This window comes from Oncorhynchus nerka, linkage group LG8 (assembly GCF_034236695.1).
Source record: "Oncorhynchus nerka isolate Pitt River linkage group LG8, Oner_Uvic_2.0, whole genome shotgun sequence".
NCBI lineage: Eukaryota > Metazoa > Chordata > Actinopteri > Salmoniformes > Salmonidae > Oncorhynchus > Oncorhynchus nerka.
Genome location: NC_088403.1, coordinates 48,727,819 through 48,754,775, shown reverse-complemented (window position 1 = coordinate 48,754,775; position 26,957 = coordinate 48,727,819). Strand labels below are relative to the sequence as shown.

Sequence of the window (26,957 nt, the reverse complement as noted above, 5' to 3'; positions counted from 1 at the left end):
TTGCAGTCCGCCACAGGATGTTTTTGTGCTGGTCGAGGGCAGTCAGGTCTGGAGTGAACCAAGGGCTGTATCTGTTCTTGGTTCTGCATTTTTTGAACGGAGCATGCTTATCTAAAATGGTGAGGAAGTTACTTTTAAAGAATGACCAGGCATCCTCAACTGACGGGATGAGGTCAATGTCCTTCCAGGATACCCGGGCCAGGTCGATTAGAAAGGCCTGCTCACAGAAGTGTTTTAGGGAGCGTTTGACAGTGATGAGGGGTGGTCGTTTGACTGCGGCTCCGTGGCGGATACAGGCAATGAGGCAGTGATCGCTGAGATCCTGGTTGAAGACAGCGGAGGTGTATTTGGAGGGCCAGTTGGTCAGGATGACGTCTATGAGGGTGCCCTTGTTTACAGAGTTAGGGTTGTACCTGGTGGGTTCCTTGATGATTTGAGTGAGATTGAGGGCATCTAGCTTACATTGTAGGACTGCCGGGGTGTTAAGCATATCCCAGTTTAGGTCACCTAACAGAACAAACTCTGAAGCTAGATGGGGGGCGATCAATTCACAAATGGTGTCCAGGGCACAGCTGGGAGCTGAGGGTGGCCGGTAGCAGGCGGCAACAGTGAGAGACTTATTTCTGGAGAGGGTAATTTTCAAAATTAGTAGTTCGAACTGTTTGGGTATGGACCTGGAAAGTATGACATTACTTTGCAGGCTATCTCTGCAGTAGACTGCAACTCCGCCCCCTTTGGTAGTTCCATCTTGACGGAAGATGTTATAGTTGGGTATGGAAATCTCTGAATTTTTGGTAGATGTCCTAGATGTCCCATAATCACTATTGGGTCTTTTTTTCGATTAAATCGGTCCATATATAGCCTAGATATCGTTATATGTAGACTGTGTGATCAACGGAAAAAAACAGCGTTTCATAACGTAACGTCATTTTTTTAAATTCAAAAAGTCGACGATAAACTTTCACAAAACACTTCGAAATACTTTTGTAATGCAACTTTAGGTATTAGTAAACGTTAAAAAGCGATCAAATTAATCACAAGACGAAGTATATTCTATAGCTGTCCGTCTGGAAAACTGTCCGGCTAGAAACTCAACCAAAATATCCGGTCCTAGACCTGAAGAACTGTGCTGCCTTGTATCTGTTTGACCAAGAAACAAATCGTAGGCAAATGACAAGACTCTAGACACCGTGTGGAAGCTGTAGGTACTGCAACCTCAGCCTCATTAATTGTGGTTCACCTTTATCAATGGGTTCAAGTCGCGCAGCAATATATTTTTCCATTTTCAGTGATCAGGTTTTCCTGCGCTTTTCGATGAAACTCCCGTTCTGGTAAAGCCACAGCCGTGATTTAACCAGTTTTATAAACGTCTGAGTGTTTTCTATCCACACATACTAATCATATGCATATACTATATTCCTGGCATGAGTAGCAGGGCGCTGAAATGTTGCGCGATTTTTAACAGAATGTTCGAAAAAGTAGAGGGTAGGAGTAACAGGTTAATGCAACCGCTGTGTCAGATTTCAAAAAAGCTTTACAGTGAAAGCACAACATGGACTAATCTGAGTACAGCGCTCAGAGACCAAAACAAGCCATACAGATACCCGCCATGTTATGGAGTCAACAGAAGTCAGAAATAGCATTATAAATATTCACTTACCTTTGATGATCTTTATCGGAATGCACTCCCAGGAATCCCAGTTCCACAATAAATGTTTGTTTTGTTCAATAAAGTTCATAATTTATGTCCAAATACCTCCTTTTTGTTCACACGTTTAGTTCACAAATCCAAATTCACAAGGCGCGAGCACTAGGTCCAGAAGAAAAGTCAAAACAGTTCCATTACAGTTCATAGAAACATGTCAAACGTTGTATAGAATCAATCTTTAGGATGTTTTTATCATAAATCTTCCAATAATATTCCAACCGGACAATTCCTTTGTCTTTAGAAAGGAAAGGGAATGCAGCTCGCTCTCACGGCCGCGCGCGACTTAGAGATTGGCATTCTGCCAGACCCCTTAGTCAAACAGCTCTTATTCGCTACCCGTTCACAGTAGAAGCCTGAAACAAGGTTCTAAAGACTGTTGACAACTAGTGGAAGTCTTAGGAAGTGCAATCGGACTAAATTTACACTGTATCTTGGATAGGCAAAGACTTGAAAACCTACAAACCTCAGATTTCCCACTTCCTGGTTGAATTTTTTCTCAGGTTTTTGCCTGCCATATGAGTTCAGTTATACTCACAGACATCATTCAAAGAGTTTTAGAAACTTCAGAGTGTTTTCTATCCAAATGTACTAATAATATGCATATCTTAGCTTTTGGGCCTGAGTAGCACGCAGTTTACTCTGGGCACCTTATTCATCCAAGCTACTCAATACTGCCCCCCATCCTGACTTGCCTAGTTAAATAAAGGTTAAATATATATCTATATTTTTTTTAAATAGAGGAGGGGAGCATCACTTCCTGTGCTGTGAATGACAGAAAGTAGCAGCTCAGTGTAGAGCGAGACCTGATGAGGTGAACATCACTGGGTCTCTTCTAGTCTTGACAGAAAGATAGCAATCAATCTTAAAAACTATTATTTTGAATTTATTCTAAAACTTTTAACTTTAACTTTTTTTTAAATTAAAGATGACTTTGACATGGGTGAATATCTCTAATTTGGTATAAATAAGCTTTAGGATGCGAACTGCAACAAAACTGGGTCCCTTTTGACCAAACTCATAATACCTGTAATGTATCTTGAAGGTGAAATAAACAATAAAATACAAATTGTTTGTATAAAATTATTTTATTTTATGTTGTTTGTATAATGGTGACACTGTTAGGCCACGTTAATATACACTGTGGTAAACACGCTTTCTCTGCTGAAGAAAGACAAGCAACCTGAACCGCTGGAAGACAGAGACAGACAGACAGACAGACAGACAGACAGACAGACAGACAGACAGACAGACAGACACTATGATATTTCAAAACATTATCTGCTGTTATCACAATTTTTATGGTTTAATTTATATGAACGCATGATGTACAATGGTATGTATGGTGGACACCTGGGGTTTGGGACACCTGTACACCGCCATCTGCTGCTTAGTAAAATAACCACACATTTAATGTGTTTTATTCCACATCTTTAACACTTGTAGGCCTACTTCAACCATAGTGCATCCATGACGTGTTTGAATGCATGGGGAATGGATCCATTACCATTAGGCCTACTGCACTAATGTTGAATGTGCCGAGGCAGATGTCAATACTCTCAGCAGACTCATCTCATGCATTCGCTGCAGACTCAGCATCTTCAAACTGTGGTCAGTGTCACCTTGCTGGTGTGAACCTCGATGGAAGAAAAAACACATACATCTTTGTGGTCAGAAGTTTCCACGGAACAATAAAACAATCAGACATCAAGCCATCACAAATTTGGCATCAACATTTTTTTCTTCAGTGCTTTTGAGATCACACCTCATCTTTTCTGAGACATTGAGTTATATTTGTTATGGTTAGTTACCAAGGCAGTTTGATTTGCATACTAGATAATGATGTTGCTAATTGTGCTCCTAGGGCCTGTGATAAGCCGTGTGGTAACTTTGGTCAACATGCACTTTTAGGAAATCTGTATTTCTTCTGGACACAGGGATTCTGATAACCCACAAACAATACTTTTGACCTTATTTGACCTCCAACACTTTCTGTTCATAGTTTCATATTGCCGCCAATCAAAGCCTTGTTTACACTTACCTGACAAACGGACAAAAATATCTACCTATAACATCAATCAAACAAGGTCTGCATCCGAAATGGCACACTATTCCTTATACAGTGCCTTCAGAAAGTATTCACACCCCTAGATTTTTTAAACATTTTGTTGTGTTACAAATTGGGATTCAAATTGATTTAATTGTCTTTTTTTTGTCAACGATTGACACAAGATACTACTTTCATGTCAAAGTTGAAGACACATTCTAATGTGTAAAACATTCATGAAAAACGAAACACTAACATAACTTGATGAGATAAGTATTCAACCCCTGAATCAAAACATGTTAGAATCACCTTTGGCAGCAATTACAACTGTAAGTCTTTCTGGGTAAGTCTCTAAGAGCTTTCCACACCTGGATTGTGCAAGATTTGCCCATTATTCTTTTCGAAATTCTTCAAACTCTGTCAAATTGGTTGTTGATCATTGCTAGACACCCATTTTCAGGTCTTGCCATAGATATTCAAGCCGATTTAAGTCAAAACAGGAACATTCACTCTCTTCTTGTTCAACAACTCCAGTGTAGATTTGACCTTGTGTTTTAGGTTATTGTCCTGCTGAAAGGTGAATTAATCTCCCAGTGTCTGGTGTAAAGCAGACTGAACCAGGTTTTCCTCTAGGATTTTACCTGTGCTTAGCTCCATTCCATTTACCCTTTGTATTCAGGAAAAAAAGTGAATTGCTTTGCCACATTTTTTGCGATATTACTTTAGTGCCTTGCTGCAAACAGGATGCATGTTCTGGTATATTTTTATTCTGTACAGGCTTCCTCTTTTCACTCTGTCAATTAGGTTAGTATTGTGGAGTAACTACAATGTTGTTGATCCATTCTCAGTTTTCTCCTATTTCAGGCATTCAATTCTGTAACTGTTTTAAAACTTCTTAGGGATCAGCATCATTTTTTCAATTTTCGCCTAAAATGGCATACCCAAATCTAACTGCCTGTAGCTTAGGCCCTGAAGCAAGGATATGCATATTCTTGGTACCATTTGAAAGGAAACACTTTGAAGTTTGTGAAAATGTGAAATGAATGTAGGAGAATATAACACAATAGCTCTGGTAGAAGAAAATACAAAGAAAAAAAACAACATTTTTTTGTATTTTTGTTGTACTGATAACTTGAAGAATGAGCAAGCTACATGACATTTAGTATGAAGTCACCCAGGTGTCCTTCACAATTTGCCCAAATGTAACCAAGTAGCCAAATTGGTAAATTGATACATTTTCAAGAACATAACTACATAGAAAACATACAAAAATTCTATGCTAATAACAAATACAAGTTTACACACTCCCAGGAATGTCAAACATTATGGATCATTAGCTTCCCTACATAAAATGTACTAACAGGAGACCCAACAAAAATGCTGATACAATGTCTCCAAACACAGAGGTGAAATATTTAAGACAAGGGCCAAGTTAGCAGCCAACACTGATCTAATGTCATAAGTGAAGACACTACAAACACAAAGTAAAAAAATATATAAATAAATGAATAAATTAATGTACACGTTATTTACAATGACTGTACCTACAACACGCCCTCTACACAAGATTATGCTGCTGGTCCCAAGTCCCTTTCAGCTGTAAAGCACTTACCATCCTCTACTTGTAGGCTGGCTAGGTATTCACACCTCTAGGTGGCCAGGCGGGGGTTTGTTGTGGAGCCAGAGGGAGCAGAAGTTAGGCTGAGTGGGGGATGGAAAGCTTGAATGAGGTCTCTTTGAAGTCAGTCTTTACCACTAGAAAAATCAGTAAGAACTCAAGTTTATTACTTATTATATTGAACCTTTATTTTAGAAATACATCAAATATACAACAACACATCTATAAACATATATTATATTTGAGTGGAGAACACTGTGGTGAAGGTTGTGTACCAATATTTTTTTTTAATTAACCTTTATTTAACTAGGCAAGTCAGTACAAATGCTTATTTAGAATGACGCTTATAATTGTGCGCCTCCCTATGGAGGAGGTGCAGCCTGGATTCGAACCAGCTACTGCAGTGTGTTAGACGACTGTGCCACTTCACCATGCTCAAACGGATATTCAATGTCTGCTTTTTTTTACCCATCTACCAATAACATTATTATTATGACTTGTTAAGCAAAGTTTTGCTCCTGAACTCATTTAGGCTTGCCATAACAAAGGGATTGAAAACATAATGAATACTTAATTAAGACATTTCAGCTTTTAATTTTTAATTTTTAATTCATTTGTAAAAATTCCACTTTGACATTATGGGGTATTATGTGTAGGCCAGTGACAAGAAATCTAAACGTAATAAATGTTTTATTAAGGCTGTAACACAAAAAAATGTGGAAAAGTCAAGGGGTGTGAATACTTTCTGGGGTGTGTACTACGTTTGACCATGCAGGACCCATTGTTGACCAGAGCCCTATGGACCCTTGCAAAAAGTAGTACACTATGTAAGGAATACAGGGTGCCCTTTTGGATGAAACCACCCCCACCTTCTTCAAACTCTCTGTCTCTCCGAACCACACTCGTACCACATTTATGCAGACCACAACCTGTTGTTGTCACGATGTTCATCTTGCAGAGGAAATAGTGTGTTATAAATGGCATAACACATAAAGGACATAACATAAAAGCTTTCAATGACTTGAGAACGTTTGGGGAGTATTCAAATATCAAGGAGTATCTTTTTAGGTGTGAGCTCTTTCTGAGATTTGTTATGGTTTGTTACCAAGGCAGTTTGATTTGCATGCAAATAATGATGTTGATAATGCCTTTGAAAAGCCTTGTGATGTCTTTGTTCAACATGCACTCGATTTCACTATTTATGCTGCACTGAGGGATTCTGAGGAGGTTGATAACCTGCCCTCAGGTCCAACACTTTCAGCCCATAGTTTTCATGTTGTTATTTTCAGGGAGGCAGGAGGGTGGGCCGTGCACTCATCAAGGCTTGGTTTACTTTTAGCTGACAAAAACACACTGTGGCAAAGAAGGGGGCAGAGTGATAAATGGCAGATATGTGACGGCAGAACTAATAAACAGGCTCTGCCCTCTCACTCAAATGGCCACCCCGGCCAGAACTACAGATCACAAAATGGCCAGCCTCCAAAAACTACAATCTCCAGAAGCAAGGGTGCTCGGAAGGTGGGGCCGACTCACAGATAACGGGTCAAGACAAACCAGGAAGAGAGAGAAGAAGGGGATGGGGGAAAAGAGACAATATATATAATCTGGATTTACTGTATATGACCTGGACTGTTTGGATTTACCTGTTGGTATTTGAACCTGGACCGACTGAGAACCCGATTCGTGTACCAAACCATGCTATCCTTGACCATGCCTGAGGCCTGAGTGTTGGAGTGTGCTCCTGGCTATCTGTAAATGATGTCTGAGTGTTGGAGTGTGGTCCTGGCTATCTGTAAATGATGTCTGAGTGTTGGAGTGTGCTCCTGGCTATCTGTAAATGATGTCTGAGTGTTGGAGTGTGCTCCTGGCTATCTGTAAATGATGTCTGAGTGTTGGAGTGTGCTCCTGGCTATCTGTAAATGATGTCGGAGTGTGCTCCTGGCTATCTGTAAATGATGTTGGAGTGTGCTCCTGGCTATCTGTAAATGATGTCTGAGTGTTGGAGTGTGCTCCTGGCTATCTGTACATTTAAAAAAGAAAAAGGGTGCTGTCTGGTTTGCTTAGTATAAGGAATTTGAAATTATTTTTTTCACTTTTGATACTTGACTATAGTTTAGCATTTAAATTTATTTTTACATTTTACATTTAAGTCATTTAGCAGACGCTCTTATCCAGAGCGACTTACAAATTGGTGCGTTCACCTTATGACATCCAGTGGAACAGCCACTTTACAATAGTGCATCTAAATCTTTTAAGGGGGTGAGAAGGATTACTTTATCCTATCCTAGGTATTCCTTAAAGAGGTGGGGTTTCAGGTGTCTCCGGAAGGTGGTGATTGACTCCGCTGTCCTGGCGTCGTGAGGGAGTTTGTTCCACCATTGGGGGGCCAGAGCAGCGAACAGTTTTGACTGGGCTGAGCGGGAACTGTACTTCCTCAGTGGTAGGGAGGCGAGCAGGCCAGAGGTGGATGAACGCAGTGCCCTTGTTTGGGTGTAGGGCCTGATCAGAGCCTGGAGGTACTGAGGTGCCGTTCCCCTCACAGCTCCGTAGGCAAGCACCATGGTCTTGTAGCGGATGCGAGCTTCAACTGGAAGCCAGTGGAGGAGCGGGGTGACGTGAGAGAACTTGGGAAGGTTGAACACCAGACGGGCTGCGGCGTTCTGGATGAGTTGTAGGGGTTTAATGGCACAGGTAGGGAGCCCAGCCAACAGCGAGTTGCAGTAATCCAGACGGGAGATGACAAGTGCCTGGATTAGGACCTGCGCCGCTTCCTGTGTGAGGCAGGGTCGTACTCTGCGGATGTTGTAGAGCATGAACCTACAGGAACGGGCCACCGCCTTGATGTTAGTTGAGAACGACAGGGTGTTGTCCAGGATCACGCCAAGGTTCTTAGCACTCTGGGAGGAGGACACAATGGAGTTGTCAACCGTGATGGCGAGATCATGGAACGGGCAGTCCTTCCCGGGAGGAAGAGCAGCTCCGTCTTGCCGAGGTTCAGCTTGAGGTGGTGATCCGTCATCCACACTGATATGTCTGCCAGACATGCAGAGATGTGATTCGCCACCTGGTCATCAGAAGGGGAAAGGAGAAGATTAATTGTGTGTCGTCTGCATAGCAATGATAGGAGAGACCATGTGAGAGGTTATGACAGAGCCAAGTGACTTGGTGTATAGCGAGAATAGGAGAGGGCCTAGAACAGAGCCCTGGGGGACGCCAGTGGTGAGAGCGCGTGGTGAGGAGACAGATTCTCGCCACGCCACCTGATAGGAGCGACCTGTCAGGTAGGACGCAATCCAAGCGTGGGCCGCGCCGGAGATGCCCAACTCGGAGAGGGTGGAGAGGAGGATCTGATGGTTCACAGTATCGAAGGCAGCCGATAGGTCTAGAAGGATGAGAGCAGAGGAGAGAGAGTTAGCTTTAGCAGTGCGGAGCGCCTCCGTGATACAGAGAAGAGCAGTCTCAGTTGAATGACTAGTCTTGAAACCTGACTGATTTGGATCAAGAAGGTCATTCTGAGAGAGATAGCGGGAGAGCTGGCCAAGGACGGCACGTTTTGATACATAAGTATATTTCAAACCAAATACTTTTACTCAAGTAGTATTTTACTGGGTGACTTTCACTTTTACTTGAGGCATTTTCTATTAAGGTATCGTTACTTTTACTCAAGTATGACAATCGGGTTCTTTTTCCACCACTGTTTGAGTGTGTAAATTGGAGCTTTCCAATAATAATCACGCCGTATTACCATAAACATTCAAATTCAAGATCTAAAATGAGGGCAAGCATATTTGCATATGTTCCATAGGGTGTGCTTCTCTCTCGATAGCTTTTTGAAGCCATGTAGCATGAGGACAGAAAAAGGTCAGAGGGGAGGGTACGGCTGTCCTGTTCTGTCTGTTTACTGATGTCACAGCAGCCAATCAGGCCTGTGGACCCACACTCCAGTAGTGTATAAAAAGACACCCATAACCTCTTGACTCTCACTCCCATCTGTAACACAGGACGACTAGTCTACGCATGAGAAGATGCCGTCATCGGAGGTGGAATTATACAATGACCCAACTACGTTTATTTTCTTTGCTGACATTTAGTACAGGTAGGTTTAAGGAATCCATATGTATGAAAACTAAATGCATTAGAAAATGCTGACAGAATAGAGGGATGAGAAGAGACTAAAAACATGTGAAGATATTCAAGTCATGTAAATCTTTGTTTTTGTCCTTTCTAAAGGGTGGTCTACTACCACCAGACAGTCTAATGTCCTAAATACATTCATCTCTGGATACACAGTTGGTTTGAGATGTTTCATCTCAGAAACTGAAGGAAGTTACTTCAAATGGTTCAAGATGACAGTGGGACAAGCTTCAGTCTGCATGCTATCACTTTACATTCACTCCAACATTCTATGGGGAGTTTAACAACAGCACCTGGTTTGTAGCAAGGAAAGTGGAGCTAGTTTTGTGCTTACTATTGAAGACGCCAGACCATCAGATAAGGGGATGTGTTACAGTGCCACACGAGATTGATGCCATGATCTTCGGAAAGGGTGTGTTTCTTTTGCATTAGGGTAAGTAACAAATATATGTATTATCATGTGCCTATCAGGCTCTTTTAAGCGGTTATATTAAAACAAAAACAATTATGAGAACCTTGGTTTTACTGTGTTATAAAGGATGCAGATTCCAGGAACCAGCATCTAACTCAGCAGCCTATGTCTTAGTCAGTCCAGCCAGGAGACTCTGTGATTCTGAACTGTATAATACACACTGAGATCTGTGCAGGAGAACACGGTGTCTATTGGTTCAGACATGGCACAGGAGAATCCCATCCAGAATAATTTACCCACACGAAAATAGGAGTGATCAATGTGTCTACAACCTCCCCAAGAGGAACCTCAGCCTGTCTGATGCTGGAACTTAGTACTGTGCTGTGGCTTTGTGGGGAGATCCTGTTTGGAAACGGGACAAAGCTGGACATTGAAGGTATTTTGCTTTGAACCTCTAAATTTAGATTTTATTCTGTAATAATTCATCTCTGATCTGTAACAATTCAAGACAAATCAAACTCTAAAATCAATTTGCTGATGCAACTCTGAATTGTAAAAGGGTCGAAGACGAAGCTTACAAAATTTGACATGTATTCCTGTGTTTCTAAGAAAGAATATCAACAACTTCCTTTAAACCCCAAACTCTTAGCTTTAATTGTGTCCAACATCTTGAGTTTGATCGCCATCGTTGTCCTTACAGGATAAAACTCTTTTACTAGTGATTTGTGGTTCTACTTAAATGGCTCCTTCCATTTTGTGTGGTCATTCACATGTGACCAGGGGCGTCATGCACCCAAAAAATCTGAGGGAGCACAAAGTACGTGAGAATGTCTGAGTGGTGGTCCGTAGGGGGGCTAGGCCCCGTCCGTACATTAATTTTTTCAAACACATTAAAACGTTTTTCCTGCAATCTAGAGCCATAATCATTGTGCTTAATTCTATATATAAAAATATATATCTAAAAAACGGTCTATTTTTTTTATTTTTCTGCATGTCTAAGCATACTTCTCTGCATCTCTGTTAAAATCTGGGTAAAAGATTGAAGGGAATGTGAGTCTTATTCAGTACATTTAGTTATTGCTTTCTTTTCTAAAGTCTACCAACCTTGTCAGCAGGCATGCCAGCTAAGATCGTAAGACAAGCTAGCTACTCTAATATGATTGAGAGCCTGAAATGGCTTCTTGGTAGCTAGTTATGAGGTTCGGTGATTGGGAATCTGGGCTAGCCAGGACCGAGTTTGGAAAACCCTGCTCTTCGGCGATGTCTTGACTTCCCTGATCTGTGTGTACACCACCTATCCAGCAGAGGGCAGTAAACTTCCACAAAGGGAACAGACTACAGGCAAAGGAAGGATCTCATCATTCACGACATTTTAGTAATTTAGCATACTCTTATCCAGAGCGACTTACAGTAGTGAGTGCATTACATGTTCATACTTTTTCGTTACCAGTCATATGATGATGGCCATATGTTGGTTTATAGAAAAGGATAGATTATCTGTAGTTTGGCCTGGCTAGCCTTCCAACATTATGTACAGTGCCGTTGTTTGGAAAGGACACTATCAAACCAGAGTGAAGAAACAAGATTATGGTTTTAATTATTTTATTATGAGTGCATGACATATCAGGGAAAAAAGTTTATTAGGACTATATACTTTTAAATCCAAGTATTCAAGTAGTACAGCTATAAAAACCACTACAACTATTCACAGTATAGGCTACAGTATACAGTTGAAGTCGGAAGTTTACATACACCTTAGCCAAATACATTTAATCTCAGTTTTAAACCATTCCTGACATTTGAATCCTAGTACAAATTCCCTGTCTTAGGTCAGTTAGGATCACCACTTATTTTAAGAATGTGAAATGTCTGAATAATAGTAGAGTGATTTATTTTCAGCTATGTCTTTCATCACTTTCCCAGTGGGTCAGAAGTTTACACACACTCAATTAGTATTTGGTAGCATTGCCTTTAAATTGTTTAACTTGGGTCAAGTGTTTCAGGTAGCCTTCCACAAGCTTCCCACGATAAGTTGGGTGAATTTTGGCCCATTCCTCCTGACAGAGCTGGTGTAACTGAGTCAGGAATGTAGGCCTCCTTGCTCGCATACGCTTTTTCAGTTCTGCCCACAAATTTTCTGTAGGATTGAGGTCAGGGCTTTGTGATGGCCACTCCAATACCTTGACTTTGTTGTCCTTAAGCCATTTTGCCACAACTTTGGAAGTATGCTTGTGGTCATTGTCCATTTGGAAGACCCATTTGCGACCAAACTTCAACTTCCTGACTGATGTCTTGAGATGTTGCTTCAATATATCCACATAACTTCCCTCCCTCGTGATGCCATCTATATGTGAAGTGTACCAGTCCGTCCTGCAGCAAAGCACCCCCACAACAAGATGCTGCCACCCCCCTGCTTCACGGTTGGGATGGTGTTCTTCGGCTTGCAAGCCTCCCCCTTTTTCTCCAAACATAACAATGGCCATTATGGCCAAACAGTTCTCTTGTTGTTTCATCAGACCAGAGGACACTTCTCCAAAAAGTACGATTTTTGTCCCCATGTGCAGTTGCAAACCGTAGTCTGGCTTATTTATGGCGGTTTTGGAGCAGTGGCTTCTTCCTTGCTGAGCGGCCTAAAAGAGCGAATAAATAAGGCCATCTTAACCATCTTAATCAGTAGGCCTTCTCTCCACATAGTGTCATAAGCCTTTTCAATGTAAAAAAAAAGACAGTAGCCATTACTTCTTTCATGACCAGAGTATATATATATTTTTTTACTTCATTGCTCACCTTTATTAATGCATCCAAAGTTGATCTACCTTTACGCAATCCACTTTGACATTGACTCTATAAACCTCTATGTTCCAGGAAATATGACAATTTATTGACTATGATCTTTTCCAACAGCTTACACAAGTTAGAGGTCAGTGCTATTGGTCTATAACTAATCAGCACATGAAGGGTTCTTACCAGGCTTTACAAAAGTTAACATTACTGCACGTTTCAAACCAGAAGGTATAACTCCCTCACTCCAAATTGTATTACATAATCCCAGGAAAACATGTATGACCTCATCGGGTAGATGCTTAAACATTACATGGCACAACTGATCATGACCTGGGGCTGGAAATCCACAGCCTATCAAGGCTGAATGCATGTCATGTATGGTAAAAACAGCATCCAAAGAAAATTCAACTGTATCCCTGTTCTTATACACATTAACATGAGCATTTAAAATCGCACACCCGCGTTGCTTATATACTTCATCCAAAGTAACCCCACTATGTACCCTAGAAAATGTCTTCCCCAACAAATCAGCTTTTTCTTTATCAGTTACGTCCATTTTCTGACCCACAACCAAAATGGAATTCGAGATGCTTGCTTCTTCCAGTCATCTTCTTCAACATAGACCATACATCCCCCAGCTCAGTAATCCTGCCTATTGTAGAGCAGCTCTGTCTCCATACATTTATTGACAGACTTAATGACCCTATGTACTAAAGCTCTCTTCCTTTGGAAATCTACTAGATTCTCAGGAGTCATATTCCTACGCAACACTCTGTAAGCCCTATTTGTTTCTCAAATAGCCACAGTGCCCTCTTCAGTCCACCTAGGAGCCACCTTCCTTTTCTCACCCACTTCACTCACTGGCACATATACATTTGCAGCACTCAAAATCAGAGAGGTCACAGAGGCAGCACATACATCAACTGTCCAACAGACTTTAAGCAATGATCACCAAACTTTTCCCAGTCTGCTTTTTGAAAGCACCATCTTCTGACTGTTACCCCAGCTGGAATAGTAACATCCAAGTTCATGGTGCATGAAATCAGGAAATGATCACTTCCAACAGTAGAATCATTTTATCAGGTTTCAGGTAAGACCCAAGTGCAGACTGTGTTGAAGTAACAATGTTTATTGCAAAAACAGGGGCAGGCAAACGACAGGTCAAGGCAGGCAGGGATCGATAATCCAGAGTAGTGGGGCCCGAGGTACAGGGCGGCAGGCAGGCCCAGGGTCAGGTCAGGCAGAGGTCGGTAATCCATAGTAGGGGCAAAGGCACAGGACAGCAGGCAGGCTCAGTCAGGAAAGGCAAGGGTCAAAACCAGGAGGGCGAGAAAAAGAGAGACTGGGGAAAAGCAGGAGCTGAGACAAAACGCTGGTTGACTTGAACAAACAAGACGAACTGGCAACAGACAAACAGAGAACCCAGGTATAAGTACCCAGGGGATAATGGGGAAGATGGGCCACACCTGGAGGGGGATAGAGACAAGCACAAGGACAGGTGAAGCAGATCAGGGCGTGACACATACATTATATTCCATTCATAGATAAATGCAATAGAGTTGGAAGCCATTGTGAGGTCCAGGCAGGATGTAACCCCTCTAACAACATCAACTCTTGTACCACATCCACCGTTAAGACATACTAATGCTCATATCTTCCACAATAGTACCATTAGCATCTGTATGTGTGCTTTCCAATAAACTACTATGTGCATTAAAGTCGGCGAACCACATCTCTCTAGTGCCCAATTTTCCTGATATTTCATGAAACATCACTACAGATAGTTGACGACAAGGGTTGTAAAAATTGTGTCACTTAATATTACTACCTGCAATGTAGATTTCCACAATCACACATTCATATTCAGATGGCACAGTTAAATGACGATATACAAGACCTTCTCTTATGAACTTAACACACCCACCAGTTGATCTATCAGGTCTGATTGAGCAATAACCAGAAATAATCCAATCAAGATGTAAAAGCCATGTTTCTAGAACACATATCACTTTAGGTTTGATCTCTAAATCAATGACATATTTGTTAAACTCCTGACCGTTAGCAATAAGGCTCCTAGCATTACACCGATGGATAACAAAAACAATAACACTAATTATAATCATACTGAGACATTCCATCATTAGGATTATTAGGAGTCAACATATCAACAATCATGGCGACAGTAACATCTGTTACCCCTAAAAACTCTGTAGCTGCTTCCACAATCTTCAACTTGGCAGTTCTTCTTTCCACAAACGCGGGCAGGTTGATAACCTTTCCAATGAAGGCTAAAAAAGTCAATCTGATTAACTATTAAGGTGTCCTTTGAAACAACACATTTGTGAGCGCAATATTTCTGAACAGGTATCCTATCCGTGTCTGGACCAACATAAGTGACATTTCTTACAGTAGGTCCACTAATTCCAGCAATAGGACCTATTATCTCCATCATTCTGCCTAATAGTTAAACCAATCTGCCTTGATGCCTCTGCATAAGAGACATTATGAGTGATTTTATATCTTTGGGCATCTCTAGCCTCTTTCTGGCATCCACCAACTGCTGTTACTGTGTGCCCCCCCCCCCCCCCTCCCCATTTACACCATTTCACCTTGACATTGTTTCCACATTCAACATAATCATGTTCCCCTACACACTTGGCACATATTTTCTTTCCTTTGCACAGAGCCGCTACATGTCCCATTCTTTGGCATTTAAGACATTAATTGACAGGCTTTCACTTCTCTGCCTCTCTTTCTTACTGAACAGCCTTTTGGCTTCAACCACTATGACCCCTCTACATTTTATTTTATATCATCTATGGTGGAACCCCAGAAACGACCATCCTAAGGCTAGCCAAAGCTCTACGGACATGACCTGTGATTTTCTTCCCATTGAGAGTTTTCAGAATCTTCCCTTGCTGATATATAAAGGCCATATATTACTTTTCCAGATGGGGTTACTGAAATTTGTAAGGAAGTTGCGTGGAGCCTGCAAAATTGAAATCATAAACAGACATTCCCTAAAGAGATAGAGCTATTGGGGAATTCTGGAATTTCCCAAGGCAAGCAGCAATTCACTGTCTACGGTGGTGCGATGTAATATGGTCAATGCTAGAAGGTATACGGCTTTTGTCAAATGAACGTCAAAATGTTGACCTTTTGTGTATTTTAGCTAACACTAACCATTTTCCTAACCTTAACCTAATTATTCTAACCTGCTACGTTAACTCTCATAAACTGTTGCATAAATTCTCATAGCCTTCAGATTCTCCTAACCTGTTAAAAAAGTCAAATCTGACAAAAACTGTATCCCATCTAGTCATAACCATGAATGGTGGAGCGCGTGCTTGCTGACTCAACGGTTATCCCCTTCCTGTTGTTTTGCTCTCGGCAGTACTATCACAGTACAGTATGGTTTAGAAACTCTGTTGTACTATCATAGATAGAACATATCTTTGTTACTATCCTCCGACACCCATTATAGTTCGCACAAAGGTTGGTGCGCCAGTAGGCAGGCAATAGTTGTTGTACCCTTTCAAGTAAGCAAGTCAACAGTCGGAGACGCATACTTACTGTATGTAGCCTGATCTTTGCAGACGCTGCGTGTACAATTGCTACAACTACCTAATTTTACAGGTAAGATATAGCCTAGCAAGTTTGGTAGTGAACATTCAGAATGGTTTTGTAGTTTGATTGAATGTCATGACATTTCAATATCAGTCAAATCTTCGACAAGTCTAGTCATGTTATTAGAGCTATAGAAAAACATGTGTGCAAGAATGTTGCAGATCGAACATGTTCTTCACTTCTGACAATATAGTAGACTGGCTGTTGTTTCCTAAACTGGCGGAGTATGGGTTGTTCCACCAATTAGGTGTATTTTGAGTAGTGTAACTTCTATATATATATATATATATATATATATCGGTAGTTCAATATATATATACATATGTGAAATAACGTTTTATACATATTGAACTACCGATATATATACATATGTGAAATAACGTTTTATTTCAACGAATTGTATTGTCATGTTGTTAGAATGACTATAATATGGTAGACTGAACTTCTACTAAAATGAACGGACCAATTTGCCCGATTTCGGACAACTATTTTTGGGAGAAATAATGCACACGACGGACCTGATATCGCCCATAATTCGACAACCATGAGTGCCTATTAAATCACCCATAAATCCCCACGAGGGAACTTTTTGTGACAGTAACAATTATTATTCGAGAAATGACCGTGGAAACGCCTTTATGAGCAAATATTGATTTAATAACCATCATATCGACGTAAATTTGGGAGTCACGGGATGATATGTTGTGTGGTCCTCCCATTACTATTCGGAAAACCATGCAGTTTATTGAACTACCGATTAAATAAATTAGGATGAATTGCACAGAGTGGTGAATGTGCACGGTCATGAGCTTGTTGCTCCTTTCCATTTCCAATAAATATCGAGGGTCTTACTCTGGTGACATGATGATCAATGCTTGACTGTTGCTTGACAAATACTAATATTCTCTCTCTCATCCAAAATAATCTCATCATGTAGACTAGACAACCCGCACAGCCAACCTGCACTGTATCTGCGAGCTGTTGGCTAGAGAGTACATGCCAAGACCAGAGTAAGCACATTGCAATTAACATAACAGTTTTTGTGACAAAACTATCGATAGAGTTGAAAATGTGATGGAACCACATTGAACTTTAGATTATTATTCGGTACATGAAAATTAGCTAAAAAGTATATTTTGTGTGTGCTAATTGTAACCGGAGAGGGACGTAAAAGCAACACTGTTACACTGTCATCAAGCAGTAATTTTTATCTGCAGAACGTCTTTTTGGTGGAAGCACACCACTAGTGGGAAAATTCACAAACAATATTGTCTTTATGCAGATTTTAGAATATTTGCATTAAAATATGTCGTCAATTGGATGGAAACCTAGCCAATGATGGTGAAAACATGGATAAATGTTGGGGTTGAGTGGGTTCCAAAAGGGTTCTTCGGCTGTCCCCATAAAATAACCCTTTTTGGTTCCTGGAAGAAGCCTTTTTGGTTCCAGGTATAACTATTTTGGGTTCCATGTAGAACTCTGTGTAAAGGGGTCTACCTGGAACTCAAATGGGTTCTACCTGGAACCAAATGGGTTTTTACCTGGAACCAAAAAGGGGTCTACAAAGGGTTCTCCTGTGGGGACAGCCAAATAACCATTTTTAGGATCTATATAGAGGATGCAGTGGAACATGTCAAAATGCTGAATATTGACACTTTAGCAAGTCTTTATTCATACATTTGTTTTTGATGTATTGCATTTTCCATGTGGTCTATAGTAAAGAGCACTTCATTTAAATATAACAGGCTTTTAAAATTCAACATTGGTGCACAAATTCTACTTAAAATATCTGAGGCAAAAGGCACTCATTTCATGGAACGACCCATATAACGACCCATGCTACATTCATAGCACAGTGAAATTACTTTCATCAAGTGAAAGTTTTAGAGGAAATGCTGAATGAGGCTGGGTGTGTGGAATGATGCAATTCTGACAAGTCTTCCTTAAAATGAGAACTAAAAGTGTTAACAAAACAAGATATTTTCTACTGCTTTATGGAATTGTGCAATAGAATGAAATGTTTATCATTTCAGTACCCTCTGTCTGAGCTGTTATTCTATTTCTAGTAATAAGACTTGTTTAGTGCCAGAATAACAAAAAATAGTCAATTTAATAATTATCTCTGTTTTTCTTTCAGACCAATTGAAACTGAAAGTCGGCATCCTCTCAATTGCAAAAGCTATCATAACACACATCATGGAGCTGCCTCACACCATGGAAACAGAGGAGCTGATGACCTACCTCCAGATCCAGCTCTACCACCCCCAGCAGGCCTCTAAGGCTCTTTACCGCCTGCTGCCCCTGGACGCCAGGCACAAGCACCCAGCCGAGGACCCCCTGAGGCTGGGCCGGGACGCCCACGGATGCACCTTTGCCCTGGCCGACCCACGGGTCTCCCGCAAGCAGCTGGCCTTGCAGGCCTACCTCACCACCAACAGCCCTGACATGCTGTTCTCTGTGCAGAACCTGAGCCAGAAGGGACACGTGACGGTCAACGGGTCAGAGTTGGGGTACCTGGAGAGGGCAGAGCTGCCGAATAAGGCCCTGGTCCGGTTCGGGGAGTATGAGCTGCTGATACGTCGTGAGAATGGAGAGGCAAAGGGGAGCTTCGAGGTGGAGTTTGGGGTGCTGGCAGTGCCTCCTTCCAGAGAGGTGGGCGTGCCAAGTATTGTTCCCGTCATGGATACAGGCTCAGACCATTCAAACAATGGCATCCCACCACTCATGAGCCATGGGCCGATAGAGATGGATGAGACAATCATGTACCAATCATGCAGTATGTTTCTCTCATAGACAATGATTTTCTCTTTACCTAGTAGCAGTTGTCTTTAAACAATATTGATGTTAAACATTGTATAATCTCTTGTGGACAGGAAGTGACAAACCTTAACAATAATTTTACTTCTGGGTAACCGAGATTAAACATTCTGTAAACTTAATCATACTGTTGACTGAATGTAGGGCCAAGCCATTGGGACCTCAAGTGTAGTTTTTCTTATCACTCCGCAAGTGTTACTAAGACTGTTACGTTATTAAATAAAATGTGAAACTAAAGCTTCTGAATATTGACCTTTTTCATGTAGTTCAAGTATCAGTGTTAAATGAAAGATGGGGAAGGATCATATGGTTTTGTAACTGTTTTGTAAATGTTGACTATAATAATAAAACCGTTTTTATTTGATTATTGTGTTACACGTCGTATACTTAACAAAGCCTTTAACAAGTAATTCAACTTTTATTTGCAAGGCGCCAAGGTTTCTGAACCAATCAGACGGCCCTGAATGTGTTTGCATTTGGTGAAGGGTCAGGGAGGTACATACAGTGGTATTCAGACCCCTTGACTTTTCCCACATTTTGTTAAATTACAGCCTTATTCTAAAATTGATTGCTGAGAATTGTTATTTATTTAATCTACACACAATACCCCATAATGACAAAGAAAAAACAGGTATTTTTGTTTTGCTCACTATTACAAATAATAAAGAGATACATAACATAAGTATTCAGACCCATTGCTATGAGACTTGAAATTGAGCTCAGGTGCATCCTGTTTCTATTTATCATCCTTGAGATGTTTCTACAACTTGAATGGAGTCCACCTGTGGTAAATTAAATTGATCGGACATGTTTTGGAAAGGCACACACCTGTCTATATAAAGGTCCCACAGTTGACAGTGCATGTCAGAACAAAAACCAAGCCATGAGTTCGAAGGAATTGTCCGTAGAGCTCCGAGACAAGATTGTGTCGAGGCACAGATCTGGGGAAGGGTACCACAAAATGTCTGCAGCATTGAAGGTCCCCAAGAACACAGTGGCCTCCATCATTCTTAAATGGAAGAAGTTCGGACCCACCAAGGAAACAGCGATAAACCCCAGAGTCGGACGGAGAGGACCGGTGGATGAGGTAGCCGTTTCCCCCATGTGAGTGATCCAGGGAGTGGGTTCTGTTCTTTTGGAGAAGGTCCAACTGGGTTAGAGGCTATGCGTATACAGGGATGTGGACAGAAATGTAAAAAAGAGTGAGTTATAACAAGTGGCTAGTGGGCTCGGAAATATCCAGTTATACATTTTAATGTTCACGAATAAGCCATTATAGATATGTTGATTGGTATGTTGACGGCGCTCCCTTAATATGACCTTACTAAAGAGCCCCTGAAGTGGAAAGGGTCCATCAGCTCACCTGTACACAGAGACGGAGGGACACGTGAGCAATGTACAAGGTGGTGATTTCAACAGGTTTCAGGAGTGACAGGTGGAGCATCCGTTGTAGAGTGGGAACGTCATGGTCGTCATGCTGACGAGAGGTCGGGCAGTCCTGCCGACATGTCACTATGAGCTCTGGGCCCCGGACAATGGAGAAAACTTGCAACCTCCTCTCTAGATGTCTCTGAACCATCCCACATGGAGAGCTTCCCCGGGCTTCCCCTCTCCTGTGCTCACATGTGTATAGCACAACCTAGGTAAAGGATAGAGGAAACTAGGAAATAGCACTTCTCAAGAGGGTGTAACATGACACTACAACTCTTTCTGTCACAGGGAGTAGCAAAATCGAAACAAAGTGGTATCAATGTATTATTAATATCATAGTATCTTCTTTCTTAACAGCATTTATGCAACTACACACTGAATCACTCAACCCTCTCTCAAAGTTCCCCACAGCGATTGCAACCCTGCCAGGCACACCTGATGTAAACACCTCCACCTCCCCTAGCCTCACTGTCAAGTTCTCCCTGCACCCCAGCTCCAAACAAGCCAGTGTTACATCACCTGACTGACAGGAATAAATAAGACTCCAGTCATGAACCCAGGTCTCAAATGATGTAGTGAGGAACCAGGGCAAACCAGTGGCAGGTTTGAGGGCTTAGAGCCACAGTGCAGGTATTGCCAATGCCACACTCAACCAATGGGGCTTCAGCAAAACAGTAAGCCACACCCCAGACAGGAGCATGACCAATAAGCTCACAGTATCAAAATCCATTGTCCTCCAGGACTAGCCTAGAGTATTTTTATGTCTGGAAAGCACCTACTCAGGGATCATTTGCAGTTCTTTACAGTTGAGTGTTGCATTTCAATGCCTCTGTACTTCCCCAGAGTTATATTAGGAAGTCCTTTACCATTCTGTGATCTCATCAAACAGCTGTGATAATGTGAACGGTGCCTCAAAAATACAGGATATTTTTGTCCATACTCAAGAAATAAAGTAATCAATTATACATAAATAATTTATTCATTTTTGGTAGTTAGATTGGTAAATGAAATACATTTGAAAATCAGTGCTTTCAAGTAATATTTCTGCAGTTGAGCATGCAAGCAAAAGCAACACTGATGGCAACAGTAAAAATTGTTCACAATTTATGACTTTAATGGCGACAGTACATAGAAATGGTGAGCATCAAGGACAACAGTATGCTGATGCCACTTCAACTTAAGGAGTCTCATCTGGTCAGCAAATGATTAGGCAACAGTCAGACAGTATTCTTTCTTCAAGCTGGTCCTGCCCAAGTCCCTCCTGAAGAAAGAAGAGATTATTTAAAATAAAATAAAAATTGGTGTAATTTTAACCCCTTTTTCTCCCCAATTTCATGATATCCAATTGCGATCTAGTCTCGTTGCTGCAAATCCCCAACGGACTTGGGAGAGACAAAAGTCGAGTACTCAGAAACATGACCTGCCAAGCCACACTTCTCAACACCTGCTTGCTTAACCCGGAAGCCAGCTGCACCAATGTGTCGGAGGAAACACCGTTCAACTGACGACCGAAGTCAGCTTGCAGGCGCCTGGCCCACCACAAGGAGTTGCTAGAGCGCAATGAACCAAGTAAAGCCTCGCCCCCAAACCCTCCCCTAAGCCAGACAACGCTGGGCCAATTGTGCGCCGTCATATGGGACTTCCGGCCGGTTGTGACACAGCCTGGGATTCGAGCCCAAGCTGTAGTGACGCCGCAACACTGCGATGCGATAGACCGCTGCGCCACTCAGGAGGCCTGAAGAGATGCATTTTTTACCTCACTGAAATATTAAACATAAGGCACAAAATGGCACAGAGATGTCTGACCATGATGGGCCATTGCACTTCCTGCATAAGGACCGATCTGGTAGTGGTGGCACCCATTCACAGCATACATAACCCTGAAGAGCAGTGTCAGAATATCAAGAGGAGCTGAAGTCCACTTCTGTACCAGAAGTCCACTTCTGTACCAACCACTGGAAAGAAGACCATGGCCTAGAGAGGAAGAGATAGGATGGAAGGCAAGTATCATTAAAAAGGACATACTAAGCATTGGGGAAGTCTGTTAATCCATACAATTACAAAAATAAATTTAGTACATCCAACATGACACTTACTCCAACATTTCATTACTGATACCTACATGGTTACAGTATTCTGCTAAATTAATTTCACAATACCTTCCCTAGCAGAATTCCACTTCCGTACCAACCTCTTGTGCAAGGAAAGAACAAGAGGCCGAGATACGGGGATTGGAGCAATAAGATGGGAGAATCAGTTGGATAGAAAAGGATACTAAGCATGGGCAAAGTGTCATTAAATGGGAATTAAAAAGGTACTAAACATAGGATTTTTTTGTTGCATTGTCATTTCAGAATTTCCATAATATATATGCCGCTAATAGTGGCTGTGATAGTCGCTGTGATAATCATTTGGGAAAGCTGTTTGACTTTGACCATCTAAATCGCTGCAAAATATATTTTCAAAAACAAAATTAGTTTGTACAGCTGTTTGAAGCTGAACCTTCGTTTCACTGAAAAGATTTCACAGCGATTTAGATTGTACAATGAGTCGCTTCACTATTCAGGGCTTATTTTCACAAACTGAAATTGAGCGAACAGTGTAGAATTTTACCAACCAGGAAATGACAGAGCGATTTCCACTAGGTAAACAGCCAAAGTCAGAACAGCTTTCCCATTTTGACAAGTTCCGCTTCAGCGGGGAAACCAACAGATGAATAGCACAGCAAATCACACTGGTGGGTATGTAATACTGTGAAACAATCATTCAACTATTACTGCAGATAATGAAAACCTGAAATTTACAATGCAAAAAAAAAATCCTTTGTAGCACCTTTAAAGTACAATAAATCTTAGTTCTGTATAAATGACCTTAATTGAACATTACCTCCACATGTCCATATCGTAGGATACAGCAAAAGACAGCACGACCGTCTCCTATATTGTGTCCACAACACCTATCCACAGATCATGGTTCTAACAACCTACAAAAAGCAGAAGTGCTAAGCATACCAGGGCTTATTGTCCTATGTATCATGGGAGAGGGCATTAGTTAGATCACTAAGCCAAAATATTACATTTATTTAAGAGAATGATGGTGAAGAACATGGTAGGGTATGCAGTGGTTGAAAGATGGAAACTGACATTGTAAAATTAAGCACCTTCAGAGATCGCAAGAGATAATACATTTGCCATCGCAAAGAAAAAGATGGTAAGAGGGTAATATCCCCACTACTTTGAATATAAATTAAACATTGAAAAGCGTATTTTTCAGAATGGACCGAAATGCCATAGATTAAGTTAGTGCTGCTGCATATTGGCTTTCACTGACTGCAATGAGCATCGTCATGAAGCGCCTATAATAACGAGGAAAGATGGGGAAGTTCAGTGACGATAGTTCAAATCTGTTTATTAAAAAGCTTTGAAATCAAAAATGGCATCTGTAAAGAAAAGAAAACCATACATAAAACGCAGCTTTGGGGTATCTAGGTATGTAAATCGGCATATAATTGAACACAAAATGTCTAACAAATCAAATTTGCATAGGTAGATAAATCACTACGCTAACAGTTGCGTCGCAAAACGTCTTGAATACTGGTAAGTACCACCCAAAACCAAGATCACACAAGTTAAAGCGATATTACACTAACACGTTGTTGGACTAATTATGCAAATGAGTGTGGTTTATTAATCAAACTGAAGCTAGGTACAGCTCTGAAAAAGACATCTGCAGAATCTTCGTAACATTCATGTTTACCAAAATTACATGGATTGCTATTTAATTAACATTCAAATAGTCCCTTCATGAATATCACAGTTTAGAGGGTTTGTATCCATGAAAATTATTTTATGAAGGAAGAAATGTTATGTTAGGTCTTAGGCCAACATAGAGCCCTTAGGAGTACTGCGTCATTTCAAAATAGAATAACACCTCAAATACAGTAACCCCCTCTGCCTTTATCCTTTGCCCCAAAACAGCTTATGAACCTCGAACAATAAAATCAAGCAGAACAAATGTAAAACAGTTCAAGAAAGAGGACGAAACCGTAGACAAAAGCGTATTTTTTTGTATGGGTGGCCGCAAGCAATAGAGTATCTTCCAGTAAGTCGCAGGTGAACGCAACGCCACAGACGAAGGGGGGGGGGGGGTATAGTGCCACGTGCATCAGGAGACGACGATCTTGTCGGATAATTTAACCCTGGAAAGAGAGCAAACCACACAAGTCAAGCGCATTTTACTCATGGAGGAACGCGCTGAGGTTCAGTAAAACTTCCAGCATTCTTTAAAAGGCATATTACGATTTTACATTGTTCAGTTGAAGCAGATTTGGAGAGTTTGTAAAAAGCTAAGGATATGGTGAAACAATGCATTTGGAGCTTTTCTAGTCTGGTATTTTAAGCGAGACACTGAACGTCAATGCGAAGAGTCACCCCTAATTCAATCCTTCCACTCCCCATTGTTTTAAGTGAGCTAGATATGGAGTGTAATTGCATAGTGTACTATCCTGTTTCTGATATCTCACCTTGAGTCAAGCACCAGTGTGCTTTCAATACGAGTAGCGGGCAGGAGGGGGCAGAGGCACCCTCTCAGCATAGGGGTCTCTGGTACGTGGTACGCTGTACATCGCTGGCCTGGACAGAGGAGAGAGCCGAGAGCGCTCATAGGAGTAGCCGTTACCTGCGGGGGGCATGGGGGAGGGGGTCTTCTGATGGGACTGCGATCACGGGCATAGTAGGAGGACGGAGGAGGGAGGGGGCGGCGCTCGTACGGGTTGAGGGAGGAGGCCCCAAGGCGCTCCCTAACCATGGCAGAAGGGGGCGGTGGTGGAGGGGGTATGGAGCCAACACGCCTTTCATCTCCATAGCCTGAAAGGCCACCGTAAGGGGCAGGGCGCGCCCTGTACTTCTCATAGTAATCGACCACCCCGTAGCTTTCCCTCTCACGCTCATAAGCACGCTCTGGGGGGTAAGGGACTCGTCTAGGGGGAGGTGGTGGTGGGCCAGGGTAACCCCCTGACATGCGACCTCTGTAATGAGGGGGCTCACGCAGACCCCTGTCCCCAGGGTAGCCACGGGGTGGTGGCCAGTATCCACCCCTATCTGGTGGGGGGCCGTAATCCTCTTCCTCCCCTCTGGGACGGCTTTTTGACATCTGAACGTGAATCCGTTTGCCTAAAGAGGAAACCCATGGTTAACAGTGACACGCTAGTCCATATTTAACGTCAGGACTTTCCAACAGTTCAATCGTAAATCTTAATGAGGGTAATTTTCTTACCTTGGAAGTCAGTGTTGTCTAATCCCTTTATGGCATCCTTGGCCTCATCTGAGTTGGACATGTGAATGAATGCGAAATTTTTTATGATGGCACATTCTGTCACTGTTCCATACTCCTCGAACAGAGTGCGGAGCTCATCACCGTTGCCCTTCTCCACATTGGCCACATGAAGTTTCACTGGACCCTGGTTCTTCCCCCTGCTCGGCTCCACATTGATTGGCCTGCCATGAAGCTTGAAGAGGTGCAGGCTGCGGATGGCTTTGGTTGCAGACTTGCGGTCATCCATGTGGACAAAGGCATAGTTTTTGAACTTTGCACATTCTGTCACTGTGCCATGTTCAGTAAACAGGGCCTCAATCTCATCCTTTTCGACCTCGTTAGGGAGGTTTCCAATAAAGATCTTCACCATCTTTATGTTAACGCAGAGCCTGTGAGATAGGAGAGGCATGTCAATATACCAGTTAGGCTGCAAATAAAACCGTGATGTCAAGTGAGTGGGCGGCATGGACAGGAAGTGCAATGGTTAACGTTATGTTAGCTAGCGAACTAGTGCAATTGAATTCAAACTGGCCGAACAATTGCTGAATACTAGTTAGACATCTTCAATGTCTAAGTTCACATTTCTAAAGTCTGGCAAGCTGTTGTCTGGTAAGCAAAGTTGGAAAGCGGAGTTAGCTGTGGAATATCGAAAGTAGGCAAGACTTCCTCCATCACAGCGTCGAATGGGTGGCTAACAACGTTAGCAAGCCAACTTAGCTAATGTTAGCTAGCTAGCTAAGGACGTTAGCTATGATAGTTAACTAGCTAGCTCAATATAACGACCAAAATAAAAATGTCAAATTCATGCAATACAATTATCGTAAAGCAAGTTCAGACAGTTAATTCGGCATAAAAATATATAAATAAAGAATACATTATTGCCGTAGTAAGATTCCACTCACCTCACTGCTACTAGGACGACGACACACGTTAACGTTACACCAACCCTTCTTCTGTGCGTATAATGGCGGTCCACAAACAAACGTTTGAGGTGCATGAAGCCGATATAACACCTCACGTCCGTTTTTTTTTTAACAATGCAACAAGTCCCGCCCACTAACAAGTTTGA

General features: G+C 41.8%; 1 protein-coding gene and 1 pseudogene across 2 annotated transcripts; one reads left to right on the top strand and one right to left on the bottom strand.

Moving 5' to 3' along the window:
- Window positions 1–16,068: 16,068 nt before the first annotated feature.
- Window positions 16,069–19,508, top strand: LOC115133485 (TRAF-interacting protein with FHA domain-containing protein A-like). Of its 2 annotated transcripts, XM_065021867.1 has the most exons (3): window positions 16,069–16,336; window positions 17,265–17,337; window positions 18,465–19,508. In XM_065021867.1, exon 3 carries the CDS (start codon window positions 18,524–18,526, stop codon window positions 19,118–19,120), a length of 597 nt encoding a protein of 198 aa, XP_064877939.1. In that variant the 5' UTR covers window positions 16,069–16,336; window positions 17,265–17,337; window positions 18,465–18,523; the 3' UTR covers window positions 19,121–19,508. The 2 variants fall into 2 exon arrangements, with proteins under 2 accessions (XP_064877939.1, XP_029522608.1); XM_029666748.2 differs by lacking the exon at window positions 17,265–17,337.
- A 2,027-nt stretch (window positions 19,509–21,535) lies between these two features.
- LOC115133484 (RNA-binding protein 4B-like) lies at window positions 21,536–26,900 on the bottom strand (annotated as a pseudogene).
- Between the last annotated feature and the right edge of the window lie 57 nt (window positions 26,901–26,957).